This window comes from Amborella trichopoda, chromosome 2 (genome assembly GCF_054954075.1).
Source record: "Amborella trichopoda isolate Santa Cruz 75 chromosome 2, AtrichopodaSantaCruz75HAP2 v2.0, whole genome shotgun sequence".
Lineage (NCBI taxonomy): Eukaryota > Viridiplantae > Streptophyta > Magnoliopsida > Amborellales > Amborellaceae > Amborella > Amborella trichopoda.
Genome location: NC_142337.1, coordinates 37,359,300 through 37,375,539, shown reverse-complemented (window position 1 = coordinate 37,375,539; position 16,240 = coordinate 37,359,300). Strand labels below are relative to the sequence as shown.

General features: G+C 37.1%; 1 protein-coding gene across 2 annotated transcripts; it reads right to left on the bottom strand.

Moving 5' to 3' along the window:
* Window positions 1-7,381: 7,381 nt before the first annotated feature.
* On the bottom strand, window positions 7,382-12,648 carry LOC18421469 (vascular-related unknown protein 1). 2 transcript variants are annotated; one of them, XM_006826454.3, is made up of 8 exons: window positions 12,273-12,648; window positions 12,118-12,183; window positions 11,718-11,840; window positions 9,168-9,441; window positions 8,704-9,060; window positions 8,484-8,611; window positions 8,323-8,398; window positions 7,382-8,234 (listed from the first exon to the last, which is right to left on the bottom strand). In XM_006826454.3, exons 1-4 carry the CDS (start codon window positions 12,564-12,566, stop codon window positions 9,403-9,405), a joined length of 522 nt encoding a protein of 173 aa, XP_006826517.3. In that variant the 5' UTR covers window positions 12,567-12,648; the 3' UTR covers window positions 7,382-8,234; window positions 8,323-8,398; window positions 8,484-8,611; window positions 8,704-9,060; window positions 9,168-9,402. The 2 variants fall into 2 exon arrangements, with proteins under 2 accessions (XP_006826517.3, XP_020517261.2); XM_020661602.2 differs by lacking the exon at window positions 12,118-12,183.
* Between the last annotated feature and the right edge of the window lie 3,592 nt (window positions 12,649-16,240).

Below are 16,240 nucleotides of genomic sequence, written 5' to 3'. Positions count from 1 at the left end.
GTCAAGCTCATATCAAAGATTGACCCACTCAAATACCTATTAGAGAGGCCAGCCGTCAATGGACATTTGGCAAAGTGGAGAATGCTATTGAGCGAGTTCAAAATCGAGTATGTCACTCAAAAATCGGTCAAAGGACAAGCCATTGCTGACCACTTAGTTGAACATGCACTGCCAAACAATATTCCCGTTCACACGGATCTCCCTGATGAGAACCTCTTCACAATTGAGGACTCGATTTGGGAGCTATACTTCGACGGTGCAAAGAACGAATAAGGGTCAAGTATAGGAGTCATATTATGATCACCCGAGAAGATTTTAATGCCAACAGCCATCAGATTGAATTTCCCATGTATCAATAATGTTGTTGAATATGAAGTCTTGATAGCCAGACTTGAGAATGCCATGGGAATGAAAATCCAGCAAATACAAGTAATTGGTGACTCCTTACTCGTCATAAACCAAGTTCAATGGATTTGGAAGGTGAAAGAAGAAACGCTCAAACCCTACTAAGAAAAGGTGGAATGGATGAATCCATATTTTAAGAAAATCACCTTTTACCATGTAACTAGATAAAATAATCAGTTCGCCGACACCCTTGCAACCCTTACCTCAATAGCTGATAATCCCCCAGAAATCACCACGCTCCCATTCTATATCAAGAACAAACATAATCCTTCCCCACCAAGGATTGAAAAAGAAATAAACCAAGAGAATGAGAATGTTGGGGAAGTATCTTTTGGGGTTTCAAATATGCTAGTCAAAGCAAAACCACGGTTCCACGATGTTTTGTCCCTGCTAAAAGATGGTTATACCCCGAAGGAGCCATCAAAAAGGATAAAGAATCCCTTCGAAGGTTTTCTCTGGGATTCTTAGTAACAGATGATCTCCTATTAAAAAAATTCTTCGATGGCATCATTCTACGGTGCCTCGATCAGCCAGAAATTGACCAAGTACTAACAGAGTTGCACAATGAAGGAGGTCATTCTGGGGCAACCGCCTTAGCTCAAAAAATCAGACGCCAGGGCTTTTACTGGACCACCATGGCTTAAGACTGCTGGAAGTTCGTTAAGAGGTAACCCAAATGTCAACTCTATGGAGACCTAATCCATGCACCATCCGTATCACTCAACTCAACACTGCCCATATGGCCCTTCGCCATGTGGGGTCTTGATATCATTGGAATGATATCACTAAAAGCCTCAAACGGCAACCATTTTATATTAACGGCTACAGAATACTTCATCAAATGGGTAGAGGCTGCATCATTTGTTAAAATTGAAGGCCAACATGTTGCCCTTTTGATAAAGAACAATATTGTATTCATATTCAGTGTTCCTGAGTCAATCATCACTGACAATGGATCCAATCTCAAAAAAGAAAAGGTCACTAAGGTGTTCAAAAGGTTTGGGATAACACAGAAATTCTCCACACCTTACTACCCTCAAGGAAACAGACAAGCAGAAGCCACAAATAAAAGACTTCTCAGAATTATAGACAAAATAATAGAAGGCGGGAAAGATTGGCACAAAAAGCTAAATGATGCCCTATGGGCTTACCGGACAACTGAGAAGACTCGTACTAGCATGACCCCATACTCATTAGTGTATGGTATGGAAGCAATGCTACCTATTGAGTTGAGATACCATCTCTCCGAGTCCTTATTCATAAAAATTCAAATGAGGAACAAAAGATCGAAGCACGAATCACTGCCCTCATTAACTTAGATGAAAAACGACTACGAGCAACACCGAATATCATTGCTTACCAGCGTAAAACCGAGAGGGCATACCAAAGAAAAGTTGTTCCTCGACAATTCAGAGAACGAGACATGATACTCAAGAAAATCTTCCACACTCCTGCAAATCCACACCTTTTAGGAAAGTTCAAACCTAATTGGGAGGGGTCATTCGTGCTTACCAGAGTGCATGCAGGCAATTCTTATAAGATCAAAAATCATGAGGGTACGAACTCAATAATGTAATGTATCTTAGAAAATACTACCCGTAACGAGCTCAAAAATGTGGCGAAACCTGAAAAGGCATCACAAAGAAAAAAATAAAATAATAACAATAATAATAAAATAAAATAATAAAATAAATAAAAAATGGACTTGGTGAAAACCTGAAAAGAGCCACGGGTAAAAAGATCTCCAAGAAGGAGCTTTCGATGTAAAGCACTCAAGTACAAACAAGTAATTGCAAGTTTCAATAATACTACACATGCAAACCCTAAGGATGAAGACTCCTTCTAAAACCCCACATGTTCCCAACAAAACCAACTCAGAAAGATGTAGGAGGGTGACATGAATGGAAAACCGAAGTGATTTCGACGAACCCTGGAAAACGTGGAGACCTCTCAAAGATGGAAGCCCGACAACAATCCAAAGAACTCTTCATGAATCCGTGAAGCATAGGATGAAAGCTCCAAAGGTAAAAAGACAACTTCAAGATTTTTGAGTTCTTACGATCCCATAAGGAAACCCTTCATCATCTTTGGGTAAAACATAATAAAGAAAACAACCACCAAAGGGGCTACAGGTGGCAAAACTCTAAGGCGCATCCCTTTTGAAAAATGTTGTTTAAATTTGATTGTTAAAATCATCCATTTTCAAAAGATTTCTCCTTTTGGAAAGGATTTTATCCATCACTACATGAGGATAAACTGTTAGTCAACCTGGCCTTGTTCTCGACGCCAACTTCCTATGCCTATTATAAAGGCTTGAAACTAGCCAAGCACTCCATGGTTGTATGAGTATAACTATCATTAACCACATATCAAAGATGGGTGAACCTCACCAATGACGATATTGGCTAGTTTGGGATCGTTTTTCTCTCGACTAGATCCCTTGAGGCAAAATGAAGCAAGATCATCTCTGTGTGTGCGTATGATGGCCCAATAGCGGGAAATTCATGACAAAAACCCTACAACTAGGGGGTCTGAGTTTGTAAGAAATTCAGTTTAAGAGGTGTGTACAAGGAAGGTGTTTTATTTTGTATCCTTGATCAATCGCACAAATGCAAGTTAAAAAAAAAAAAAAAAAGGCCCCAACAAGGGTAAGAACAATAATAGAGAAAAAGAAACATCAATCAGAACAAAAGGTAAAATTTTGATCCTGATTTCATTAATTGAAATGGACTTATTACAGGCTTTCATGCCATCAAATTTGGTACTATGACTAAAGTTCCTTTTTTCCAGCGGACTTTAACAAAGCTACTGAAAATAATGGTGATCATGAGATCAACCCATTTTCAAAATATATATTAAAAAAAAAAGGGGGGGGGGGGGGGGGGGGGGGGGGTTTATTTTAAGGGGGTGACACCGCTAGTGTCGCCCAACGCTCTTTCTCCCCTATGTGGGGCAAATAAAAAAACAAACAAAAATTTTTTGGGTGACACACTTAGTGTCGCCCGGTCTACACCACTGGTGTCGCCCATGATCTTTTTCTTCTTTGTTTTCTTTTGATAAAAAATAAAATAAAAGAATTATTGGCAGCACGCCTCGTGTCACCCAACCTTGGGTGGCACGAGACGTGCTTCCCAAAAACGTCATTTAAAAAAAATAAAAATTTATGGGCGTCATGTCTAGTGCCGCCTGGGCGACACGGTCCGTGTCGCCTAACCCTGGGCCGCACGAGACTTGCCGCCCAAAAACCTCATTTAATAAAAACATAAAATAAAAATAAAACAATATATATATATATATATATATATATTTGCATATGAATGGCACGTCTCGTGCCTCCCGGGCGACACGGTCCATGTCACCGAAATGTTTTTCACAAATTTTGTCCTAGTCTGATCCCAAGACATTTTAATAATAAAAAATCAACTTTTTTATAAGAATGACTTTTAGAAATAAACTGTTTTTAAATGATTTTGAAGCACGTTGGTTCAAAAATAACAATTTCAAAAACCAATAAAAAAGAAACGGTTCTCAGTGGCATGAGCCTAAACTGTCAAACAAATTTTCGTAAATTTCTCTCCTCAGTGGCATGAGCTTAAACTGCCAACCAATTTTTAGAAAATTTCAAAAAATTCAAAAAAATATATTAAAACAACACTCCACCGTGGCATGAGCCTAAACTACCAAGTTTCCAAAATTTCAAAAAAAAAAAAAAAAAAAATTCAAAAAATAAAAACACTCCTCGATGGCATGAACCTAAACTACCAACCAAAGTCTGGTCCTGGGCACAAGCACCCTGTTTCCCGTGCGAGGTTAAAGAGCCGAGACAAAAGAAAAAATGTCAAACTCGTGCGACGTTAAAAAGAGCCGATATAAAAGAAAAAACGTCAAACTCGTGCGACGTTAAAGAGACGAGACAAGAAAAACATCAAACTCGTGCGACATTAAAGAGCCGAGACAGGAAAAATTTCAAACTCATGCGATCTTAAAGAGCCGAGACAGAAGAAATGTCAACCTTGTACGACGTTAAAGAGCCAAGACAGGTAACGTCTAGCCCCGTATAACGTAAAATGTCAGATGTGTTTAGGGCACAACCACCCTGTTCAAATGTCTAGCCCCGTATGACGCTAAAGGTTAGATATATTCAATTCAACGTCAAACTCGTGCGACGTAAACGAGCCAAGATAGGTAACGTTAAGGCCCGTATGATGTAAACTGTAGGATGTGTTCAGAGCACCATCGCCCTATTCAATGTTATTCAGGGCACAATCAGCATGAACAATGTGTTCAAGGCACAACCACCTTGTTCAAACGTCTATCCCCGTATGACGTAAAAGGAATGGGTGTATGGTCCATTGCTACATGACGCTAAACTGCTTAGAGGGCTCTATGGTTGCAGGAGTTAAAACTGCTAACCAACCTTGTTTTTCAAAATATCTTTCTCTTTTCAAAATTTTCACTATATGTCTTGTGTTTTCAAAACCTTTAATTTCTTTGTTAAAATCGTAACTTGTCCCTGCTCCGGGTTCTATTTTCAAATCCCCCTACTTTCAAAATTTCTAAAACATTTTTTAAAACGTAAGATCTTGGATACCCGTATATGATGAATACTGCATTTGCCGTGATTGCCATGTTGCTGCCTCGTCTCTCACTTCGGATTTGGCCAGATAAGTCTTTTCCTGTAGAAAGTCTTTCCCTATAGACAGCCTTAGGAAACACTAAGGAGATCAAAGAAAATGCCAGCGTTAAAAATTCAAATTGTGGAAACCCCTAAAGTTAAGTGACATGGCCAAAAAATCCAACTCGAGTTTCATGCTTGTGTTACTCGTCGACATCTCACGTCGAAAACCTTAGGAGGAAAATGCCCTAGGTGGGTGAGCTCAGTGAGCACAATGACTTTGAGGGATTAGTTAGTATGCCCCCTGAGCACGTGACTTACGGATCACAAGGCTCTGATACCAACTGATGCAGGAAGAAATAACTCCCTTTTTTATCCAGAGGCTACAACTAGTTCTTACGGATCTCAAGACTCTTATACCAACTGATGTAGGAAAAAATAATACAGCAAAAAAATAAAAATAAAAAAATATGAAAGGTGGAAGAATGTACCCTCCCTCAAAGTTTGCAAGGGAATCCACCCCAATTTTTTTTTTTCCTAAAATCAACTTTACTCAATTCCAATCTCTGTTGTTTATAATAATGAACTATTTCTTTTAAATATACTTAGAAGATAAATAAATAGAAACTAAAACTCACAAAATATAAACTCTATCTCTTTCTGTTCTCTATGTAAATCTCATTTATCTCTCTCTCACGTTATCTCTATCTTTATCTATCTCTATAAATCTCATGTTATCTTCTCTTTCTAAAAAATAATAAAAAATAATTTCTACTTATCGTAAAATATTAGCTATTTTCTAAACCACAACTCAAGCCGCTATTAAAACTCACGACATAAAACTCACGCTCCACCTAACTTCTCTCATCACACTTCCTATTCTTATAATTAAATAACAATAATAATAATAATAATAATAATAATAATAAAATAAACAACCACAATTTTTATTTGCATCACATTGCATATGATCAAGACTCGACCTCGTGCAATCAAGACCCATGCCCATGTTGCTATCCATTGGCTGCTTGCAACCACTATATGCATGAATATAACGAGTGCCCATGGATAGTTGTTCATGGTCCATGGGTGACAGGATACTGCCATGTGCTAGCGGCTTTCTAGATCACTTAGGCAATCCATCTTTTCTTTATTATGCTGGAGAAAATGAAAAAAAAACAAATATATATATATATATATATATATATATATATATATCTTAGAGTTTTTTGTTTTGATTAAAAAAAAAGTTGTTAGGGCTTTTATAGGTAAATACTTTACGAATGTCCCAGATTGAATTAACTAGTTTGATGAAACAATGGATGAGAAATGAATGATTTTCCACTTTGGGTTAAAAAAATCACAAAATTTTAAATCTAGCTCTCTCTAAACATTGGATCAAACAAATCTTGATATAGATTTGTTAAGAGGACATAATAGGAGAACTTTGAAGCAAAGTTAAAAAATACAATGAAGAATTGAAAGAGAAATCGCTAGAAAGACGGATCGAGGGTTTGAGCATCGAAATAGCAACCTTTTTGTCACAACAGTCTCACCTTAAAATGGTTTTGGTCCCAAATTTTTGTCCATGCATGTGAAATAGGGCTAGAAGGGGGAATGGGGTTGAGGTCATGGTGCTAGCACACCCTATACGTTAGCCGCACGTTGTGCCTTTCAATTCTACTAATAGTTTTAAAAAACAACTAACTATTTGAAAAAACAGATAGGGGGTGTCATCCCCACTGAATTATCCAAAAAAAAGGGGGCTATAAAGTTTGTGCAAAAAAAGTAATAAAAATTAAGAATAGTCATTTTTGAAAGAAAATAAAAAATAATAGAAAAAGTCACCATTGCCCAGTTTCATCTAAAATACAGACTTAGGCAATTATGAGACTGTTGAGACAGCCTGGTGTATCCCAGTGATATCTGTATATCAGCCAACTTTCCTAAATCACGTTGATTTCCCTTAATCAAGCTGATCATTGTTTCCTATTATGGACTCTTCATTATAGAATGTTATCATATACAATTCTATATATCTGTACGAGGGAGCCATAGATGGTTCATATTCGGTGGTTTAACAAGCGGATTAGTGACCCAGATCGGGCACCTATGAAACCCATTTGGATCGGTGAATTGACCATCCGGATAAAAAATCGGCCGAATCGGTCGGATTACGCCTTAAAAAAAAATCGAAAAAATTATTAAAATTCATTATAAATGTTGTTTTTTAGGAATTCAATAAGAAATAGGGGTACCGCATTGAGAATTTTCATTTCTTTGCATGAATATGCGAATATTGATATGTTCTTTCCCTACATGAATTACTATTTACCATTTAATTTGAATCACACAAAAGGATAAATATAGAATTATCATGGATTAAGTAAATCATCATACATGGATTACAATAAAGCATACAATTCATAACATAAAATATAAAAATAAAATGACTGTCGACGTCGTTCTTCATCTTGGTCACGCTGGTACCATTGATTGAATTCGTGTGACAATTCATTGACTTGTTCTAAAAACGAATCATCCAAATTAGTGGGCACCTGACTATGCCCAAATCCCTGAGTGTTAGTGTTTTATTGTGGTCCTAATTCAAAATCCCTAAAGCTTGTCCATCCTTCATGATCACCTATACTATCGTGTTCATCCCTACCCTCTTGCTGTTGGGACTCGATATGTGAATAATTTGATTGGGATTGGGTGGCCGCATAATCATCATCTCTCTCATTTTTCCTTAGACCCTCTTCCCACTCTCCCTCATTAGGTGCAATATCACCGACATCTCCGATGAATTATAGATATGTTGGCTGGCTGCTTCCTCTTTCATGTTGCTCATCACCTTCTTCATGATCTCCCTCACCGATAGCCTCAAGGAATGCTCTTTTGTGCAACACTGGCTCATATTCTTCTACTACCCATTGTTCTGCTGTGTCTGTGACAAATACTGTGTCCAAGTCTATCGGCCCATAGTCTTCAAGCTTCCTTCTTATTTGTCACTCTCGGAAGTTTAAGTTGTAATGAACGTAGACTAGTTTATGAAGCTTCTTCGAAGCGAGTCGATTCCTCCTAGTAGTGTGCAACCATTGGAACGTACTCCAGTTTCGCTCACACCCAGAAACAGAACATATCTGAGAGAGCATCTTGATTGCTATCCTCTTTAGGTGAGGTGCATCACTACCATATATCTCCCACCATTCAGCTGGATTAAAATGCAAAGGCATTGTAAGGGCAAGAACAATTCATACGATTAAATATATGAATGAAAAAAATATTAGTTAGGGGATAACCTGGATCCATCTTAGTTCGAGAATTCCTGACAAGTCTAGTTCCGAAGGATCCTATAGCATCCCTATACATAGCAAGCTAAAACAAAATATTTCGTTTTAGTGCATTATTCCTCACAAATATAATAACTCAATCAAGTTCTTACCCAAATATTAAATAATACCTCTTGTATTGTTGCTACCTAGTTTCGATGGCTTCTCTCCAACTTGGCAATAATGTATCTGACCCCTTCCATAATCTTGTGGCGATGTTCAGGTCTCAAATAGAAAAATTTTGGGTTGAAACAGTAACCTAGAAAATATATAGATAGAGAAAAGTCATTTAAAATTTCATAGAAAAATAATTTATAATGAAACATTCTAATGATATAAATATACATTTACTTGCATAATGAATTAGTCGTCCAAATTTGGTGTTCCGCCTTCTTTTTATAATCTCGATCACTTTACTAGCAAAACTACACTTCTCCCCAATAGCTGATTTCGCCCTCTCGATACCTTTGTAAAGGATGCTCATTGTAGCTTTCTTGTCAGCATCCACCATTCTTAACACCATGAACAAAGGGGCAATGGCCTCTACGACACTGGAACGTCGAGACTAGAACCTTCCATTTGAGACTATTTCGTCCACTTTTAGCCCGATATTGGACTTCAAGAGGTGGTCAATTAACCACTCTTCACTGGTTAACAATCTCTTTAATGCGCCTTCAAATTCCCGAATGGAGTCCACAGCCAAGTAATCTGTCGCAAAGCGGGTTATGGCAAGGCTGATTATCTCTGTTTTCTTAGACTGTTCTCTGAACAAAAATAAAATTTTAGAGTGGTTATATATAAATCTTGACACCGACCTCGCTTCCTGTAGAATCTCCTTCACAATTTTGATTTCACCAATCTCCTCTAACATAAGATCGATGTTGTGTGCAGTACACGAGGTCCATACTAGATGCTTTCTCCTATCCATCAATTTGCTGCCCGCAGAAACACATGCACGTGCATTGTCTATAATAAACTGGACTACATGCTTATCTCCCACATCCTCCATTATCTGATCATATAGTTGTACCAAGAAGTTTGCATCCTTCTTTATCCCTGATACGTCTTTGGTAGACAAAAAAGCTGTACCTTTGAGGAAATAGGCCAAGAAGTTAAAAAACTGCTTTTTGCTAACTTTATTCAGCCAACCATCACTCATGAATGGTAAGAAGGAACTGAGCATTATTGATCCTAAGTAAATATCAGAATCCAAGATAGTTATTTAAAAGCAAGATCAAATTTTGTAGATAATAAAAAAGTTTGAAATTGCGAATGCCTCTGCCAAATTGTAATCCCATTTCCATTACACAATTACAATCCAAATTCCATTATTACAACAATTACAATTACAATCCCATTTCCATTACTACAAATATAACCATATCATGCACTTAAAAAAAAAAATCGAACAAAAAAAAAGGAAGCAAAAGTAAGATCGACATTATCATGCACTTAATTTTTTGTTTGTTGGAAAAAAAAAATAACATTTAAAAAAGAAGGATCGATTTTTTTGTCATATTCAACAGAAAACATATTTTTATCATAAAAACATAATTTTATCAAAAAAAATATAATTTTAGTAAGCAAAATAGAAAAAAAATTCCCATATTCTTCATAAAAAGTAATTTTATTAAGTTAATAATATTAAGTAAAATTATTTTTTTTTGAAAAATCGGTTTCTCAAAATCCCCTAAAATCGAGCTACATTTCAAGCAAACACGACCCTCAATGTTTGAAAAATCGAACAAATCAATGCAAAAGCTTTGCAAAGGCTTCCATCTTGGTATTTTTTATTTAATTTAAAAAATCACATAAAGTTTAGACCTATAAAATTTTCATGACATCAAGCAAGAAATAAATTCATATAAAAAATTTACTCAATTATAAATCATCATAGCTATTTTATATGATAGATGAAACCTTGATGATCAAAATCCATAAATGAATTTGATAAACAAAACTTGTAAATTGATCCAAAATCTATTTTTTGGATCGAACACAAGTTCTTCGAGTAGCAAATTTTGAGGCCAAAATCACCCAAAATATCTTTTTTTGTGAACAAATTGAAATATGGATATGGTAACCAGTTCGATTACGATTCAAAACCCTCAGCTTTCATCAATAATAATTAGCTATTGAAGATGAAATTAACGAAATCGCAAATCGAATTAGGGTTCTTCAAGCAGCTTGAATACAAGTTCTTTGAGCAAATTTTCAGGCCAAAATCAACCCCATATATCTTGTTTGTTGAACAAATTGAAACAGGGATATGTTAACCAATTCGATTATGATTCAAAAATCTCAAATTTCATCGATAATCGTTACCTATTGAAAAAGAAATTAATGAAATGGTAGAAATTTAAAAAGATTAGAAAATCCACCACTTCAATCCACAATAACTTTTTTTCTTTTTTTTTATCTTTGATTTGAATTTTGTTGTTTTATAGACAAACAATAATGGTTTACAACACTTAAGTACCAAAAATGCCAAAAAATGGCAAGGAAATTGAATAAAAAAAGCAAAAAAATTTAATTCACAAGTCCTACTGCAAAATAACGGACTCCACTTCAAAAAATGGTCGTTATTTCGTTTTTCCCATTTTTTGCCAAAAAAATGCCGTTTTAAAAGAAAACTGGTCCAGTTAGCAGAAACCAGCCAGTTTTTAATAAAATTCACTAGATCAAGGCCTAACTGGCCGGTTTTGGACCCAAATTTTTTTTGAGATGTTCGTTAGACTACTGGTACTACAAAACTGGATCTAACAGAAATCGGAACACTAGCAGATCCAAACTAACCGGCCGGTTTTACAAACAATAGACTTGGCTCAGACCCCGCCCTTGTCCCCATAGGTTTGGTCCAAGACTAGCCTGGGTTTGGGGCCAGGCCATGCTGCAAACGAACCAGGGGAAAAACAAAAAAAATTAATTGGGGCCAAAGTGGGCCATCCCAAGCCCGGCCCTAGGGCCATATTTTGTGCCCAGGCCCTACATTTTTAGGGTTGGTGCTGACCTGGCCGCCCGACCCATTGCCAGCCCCTGTTGATTCCCACAGTTTCATATGCCACTGGTGCATAATTCTCCTAAACTTCAAGTATGATTTTGGGAGTACGGGAATGAGTAGTGAGCCACATTACATGCTTGTACAGGGGTCCCCTTAATTCTTGCCTGCATGTGGAGGACGGTGTTCTTTGTTCCTTTCAAAAGTACTATTCTCTCTCTCTTGCTCTCTCTCTCTCATCAGTTTAAGACAAGCTGGAAGAAGAGATGATAGATAGGTTCTGTTCCAATTTTAACTTTATCTTTTTGGTTTATATGGAGATTTTACATAGAAGAGAATAGAGAGGGAATCATGAGAGATAGTCAACCAGCATGGATAAGGGCATAAGGCAAAGTCCCCTCTTCTTCAAATCTGTACACTCCTCCGTTTGGGGTTCCTTCTTTTCAACCGCTCGAAACTCTGAAAAATTTCCCGAAACATCATCCTTCTCCTGTAATTCACAAGAAAGGAAGAGAGATAGAGAGCAAATTACAATCTGTGCTATCATATATTTTTGTGAGAGAGGCCATTCCAGTTTTCTGGTTTCGAGAGAGAGAATCATCACTGTATTTGGGGAGAGAGTTTGCTTCAGACAGAAAAAAATAACTGGGTCAAAAAGAAAGAGGGAGAAGATCATCACCGTCTTTGATCTAGAGGGAGAAAATACCTGGGTGAGAGACAGAGAGTTATTAAATTTTTTGATTTAGAGCGACAGAGAATGATGATACCTGAGATCCATTAGGATGATCTTCGTTTTCTTTCAAATTGAGAATTATTGCTGTTGTGCTACTAACCTACTCAGGCCCATTATAACAAACTCAGACCGAGTAATGATAAAAACATGAGAAAGAAAAGTATTTATGACTCCAAGATGGATAGTTACCTTTGGACTATTAGCAGGAGAGCTAGCAGTATCCTCCAATGGATCATCATGAATAGGGATCGCCGTCTTTCTCTTCTTAAAATTCAGCGGTTTGCATGGCTTTTGGGGTGGGAAAATGAGCTGGTTCTTCATTTTCCATGCAGCACCAGAGGCTGCATCGGATAACAATGAAGAAGAAGAAACTCCAGTCATGGAAGATGAATAATTGCAGTCCCCGTGGTTGTTATTTTCACAGAGGTCCTCAAAATACATGGTCCATCCTGATTCTTCTTGTTGAGAGCCTTGCTCCATCATCCATACAAACACATCAAAACCCTAATTCTTACCCTTATTTTGAAGGACAATTCACACTCTTCTTCAATGATAAGAAGGAGGATTCAATTCAATATATATATATATATATATATATATATATATATATATATATATATATATATATATATATATATATATATATATATATATATATATATATATATGTATATATATATTGTATTGTATAGTATATATGACTTCGAGTGATGATCCAGGGGCATGTGTGATTTCTAAGGAATATATGCTGGTAACCTAAAATGAAATTTATATTAATGAAATTAATAAATAAACTTGCTGACCTACGATTTCATGACAGTGACGGGCTTCTCTCTAACTTCTACAAAATAACAATTAGGTCCTGGTTGTTTGGTGACTGAAGTGAACAGTAAACTGCAAAATATGGCAAAAAAAAATGTCGAGACACCCATAACCCACCCTATGAGTCTGCATTAACGTGGGATATTGGAGTGTAATCTTGGTAGGGTTGGCAATGGACCCGGTTGAGCTGTCCCCACCTACTTGGCCCTGAAAAACTAGGTCTTAGGTCATAAAATATGGCCCTAGGTCTGGGCCACTATGCTCTGAAGGTCGCCTCGAGCCAGTCTTGAGCCAATGCTACGACAGGGCCAGATTTATCTCTTTGCTTTCTTTCTTCTTCTTTTTTTTCTGTCTTTTAGGCCAGGGCCTCTTCGACTTGATCTGGGGAGTTAAGATTGTGCCGGCTTAATCAATACAAGACCGCCAAATTCCTTGGGGGCAATGGATCGGAGACCATGACATTGAGAGGGAGAGAGAGTTTAACCGACCATTCATCATTTCAAGGGATAGTGATGACCACGAGGAATGTATCTTTTCCATGGTCCTCAGGATTATTATATTGTCTCTCTTAAAACTTAAACGTTAGGTTTGCTCTTTGTTCTAAGCATGTAGATTTTGTGTACTGATCATAATTAAAAGCTAAATTAGATTTTGTTATTGGAGGTTGTACAGAAAGACTAACTTTTGATAAATCTTCTCTTTGGAATAAATTGAAAAAGGATTATAAAGTCAAGGCAATTATCTAAGCCTGATTTCCAGATGAAGTTATGCTCAAATTATCAGAGATGAACAAAATGTTTGTTAGAAAACGTGAATAAAAAATAAACTTCTTGAAAATAATAATTCTTATTTCTCCCAATTTTGCAATAGATGGTGTTTCCAAATTTCAAGGCTTGAATTCAATTGTTCAACTTTTTGGAAGCCAAAGTGCTCTGAAATGCCATGTGACTTTCGTAACGAACCGTCCAAATAAAAGTTAATGGACAGTACCTAGAGTCTTCTACTTTGATTTAATCAAGCTGATAAAGGTCTGGAATCGAGCTTGGACTTGAATCTGACATTTAACCCTGTTATATCTCAAGTTCAATTTTTATTGATGAATTACCCAACCAAAAAGAAAAAAACAATAATATGGGGCTAGTCCAAGCAACTCGGTCGAGTCACAAACACTGATGTCAACTAATCGACCATCTGTATTAAAGAGATGTGTGGGTCATTTTCGAAGAAGTGATGTACTGGGGCCTTGTAGTTGCTTTATAATATTATATGTTGTACAGAAGTTGGGGAAGTTAAATGAGCGGTTGAAAGCATGAATAAGCTGAATTGTAGGGCAACGTGCAAGAAGAAAGGCCTGACGCCATTGACTATACCTTACAACGGTGCCTTTTCTTCTTGGTTCACGCCCTTTTTCCACCCAAAATTATTCCTATTCTATTTCATTTATTTATTTATCCTTCACAAAATCAAAATCGGGACTCTCTCAAAGTTGAAGAACTCCTCCCAAATGGGGCCCACATTTTGTGGGATTGACTTTTGAGCATCGGAATAAAGAGCCTATCCCTTCTATGTGGCCCACCTTATAGTTTATAAGGTTTAAGAAACTAGGGTTACTTTAGGTCTTAAGTCGAAACAATAAAGGAAGATTGCCACAATTTCAAAACCCAAAATAACCAAAATTGTTGAAACATGAGCAATAAATAGTCTAGATAATATGCTACAAGACGCACCAGTTTTACGGTTTGATTTTTTTTTTTTTTCATATTCATCTGTCTCGATGAGGTCGATTATTGTTTCCACGGACTTTTAAGGTGTACCTTACTTCTACAAGGTGAGATTCACACCTTTTATAAACATTTTCCTTGAGATGAAGGTCATATGGAATCCAAATTTTTTTTTTCAAAGATATTATTGTGAGATAAGTTTGTTTAATGAGCTACGCTTTGGTGCAATAGGGTCATCATTTGGAAACAAACCCTTTTGGAAATCCCCAATGGATGGTGCCATTAGCTGTCCCCCACTAACTTATTATAGGTAGGTAACATTGGTTGGATAACATCTAGGAAACCTAAACCTATCTTAATTTAGTGAAAGTAGTTGCTGAATTAGCTGATTTGAAAACATAGTTGTTGGGGTACTTGCTCCACCTTGAGTTTCCAATTAAGGTTTCTTGACCATTTTGGTAATTAGTTTCCACATATAGGCAGTCCATATTTTCAAATTTTTCGGAATAATGTTACAAAAAAAGTGGGTACATAGAACACCATTAAATTTGATACAAATATCTAGAAAAGTTATCACATGGGTATGAGACTTGATTTTTCTAAAGATCTGTACCAAATTTAATGGTGATCCTTTGAAATCCTACACACATGGGTGTGGGAGGGTCTCACAAGGTCACTTCCCATATTTTGGCAAAACAAATGAGAGCTATTGAATTATCAATAAGGGTGGCAATGGACAAGGTGGCTTGACCCAGCCCTAAAAAACTTGGGCTTAGGCTACAACCAGCCTGATTTGGCCTAGCCCGGCCATCCTAGACCCGCATAGGGTTAGGGCTGTACCTGGGCCAGTCCCATGGGCACTAGGGCTGAGCTAGGGCCCAAGGCTGGCCATCTTACCCAGTCTATTACAGAGAGATATTTATTAAAATTTTCCTTAAAAATGTGGCCTAGCATGAGAGGCTCAAGGGATCCCTCCATGTTCCTCGTGATAGTACTTCATGTCTTTGGTTTTGGCAAGCACCATAATTCTCTTCTTTAAATTTAGCGTCTATGGCGTCTAGTGTTCCTCTATGCCCACCACTGCCTTTATGAGCAATGCAAGTCCGCCCCAATGAGTGGCCGTATGGAATCCAATTAATGGACACAAGGAGCACACCTGCAATTACGGCCGTGCGAGTCCGGACCTAGCTCAATCCAAGCCCAAATTTTTTGCTAGGCTCAGGAATCATCATCAGAATTTTTTTTCTACTATTTAGGATCCACTTCATGTGTAATATTAATAAATATAGACGAATACATTATCTAAATAATTTATTGGGCCAGGCTCACATGACCTAAGGCGCAGTCCCAACCTGAAACCTGTGGTTTGGCTGAGCCTGATTGGCAGCCCTATCTTCACTATGTAAAGGGAAAACTTTCATTGAGTGAAATGATTAGCTTAAAATGTTGTCTATTGTAAGATACTATAGCCCTTGACCTCATGTCGCTTGTCCGATACCTGGGAACTCTGTAATAAGTTTTTTTTTTTTTTTTTCTAGGAAGATAAGTGGGGATTAGACACTTCTACCCGTTTTTAGAAATAATTAGCGGTTTTCAAATGCATCAGTGGGAATG

Excerpts from the sequence above, each read along its gene's own strand:
- LOC18421469 (XM_006826454.3), bottom strand. The coding sequence starts at position 12,566 with ATGATGGAGCAAGGCTCTCAACAAGAAGAATCAGGATGGACCATGTAT. Across the intron at positions 12,184-12,272 it reads CTCCTGCTAATAGTCCAAAG|GTTAGTAGCACAACAGCAAT; the intron begins GTAACTATCCAT and ends GGGCCTGAGTAG. Across the intron at positions 9,442-11,717 it reads TTATGCCCTTATCCATGCTG|GTACAGCTTTTTTGTCTACC; the intron begins GTTGACTATCTC and ends ATTTCCTCAAAG.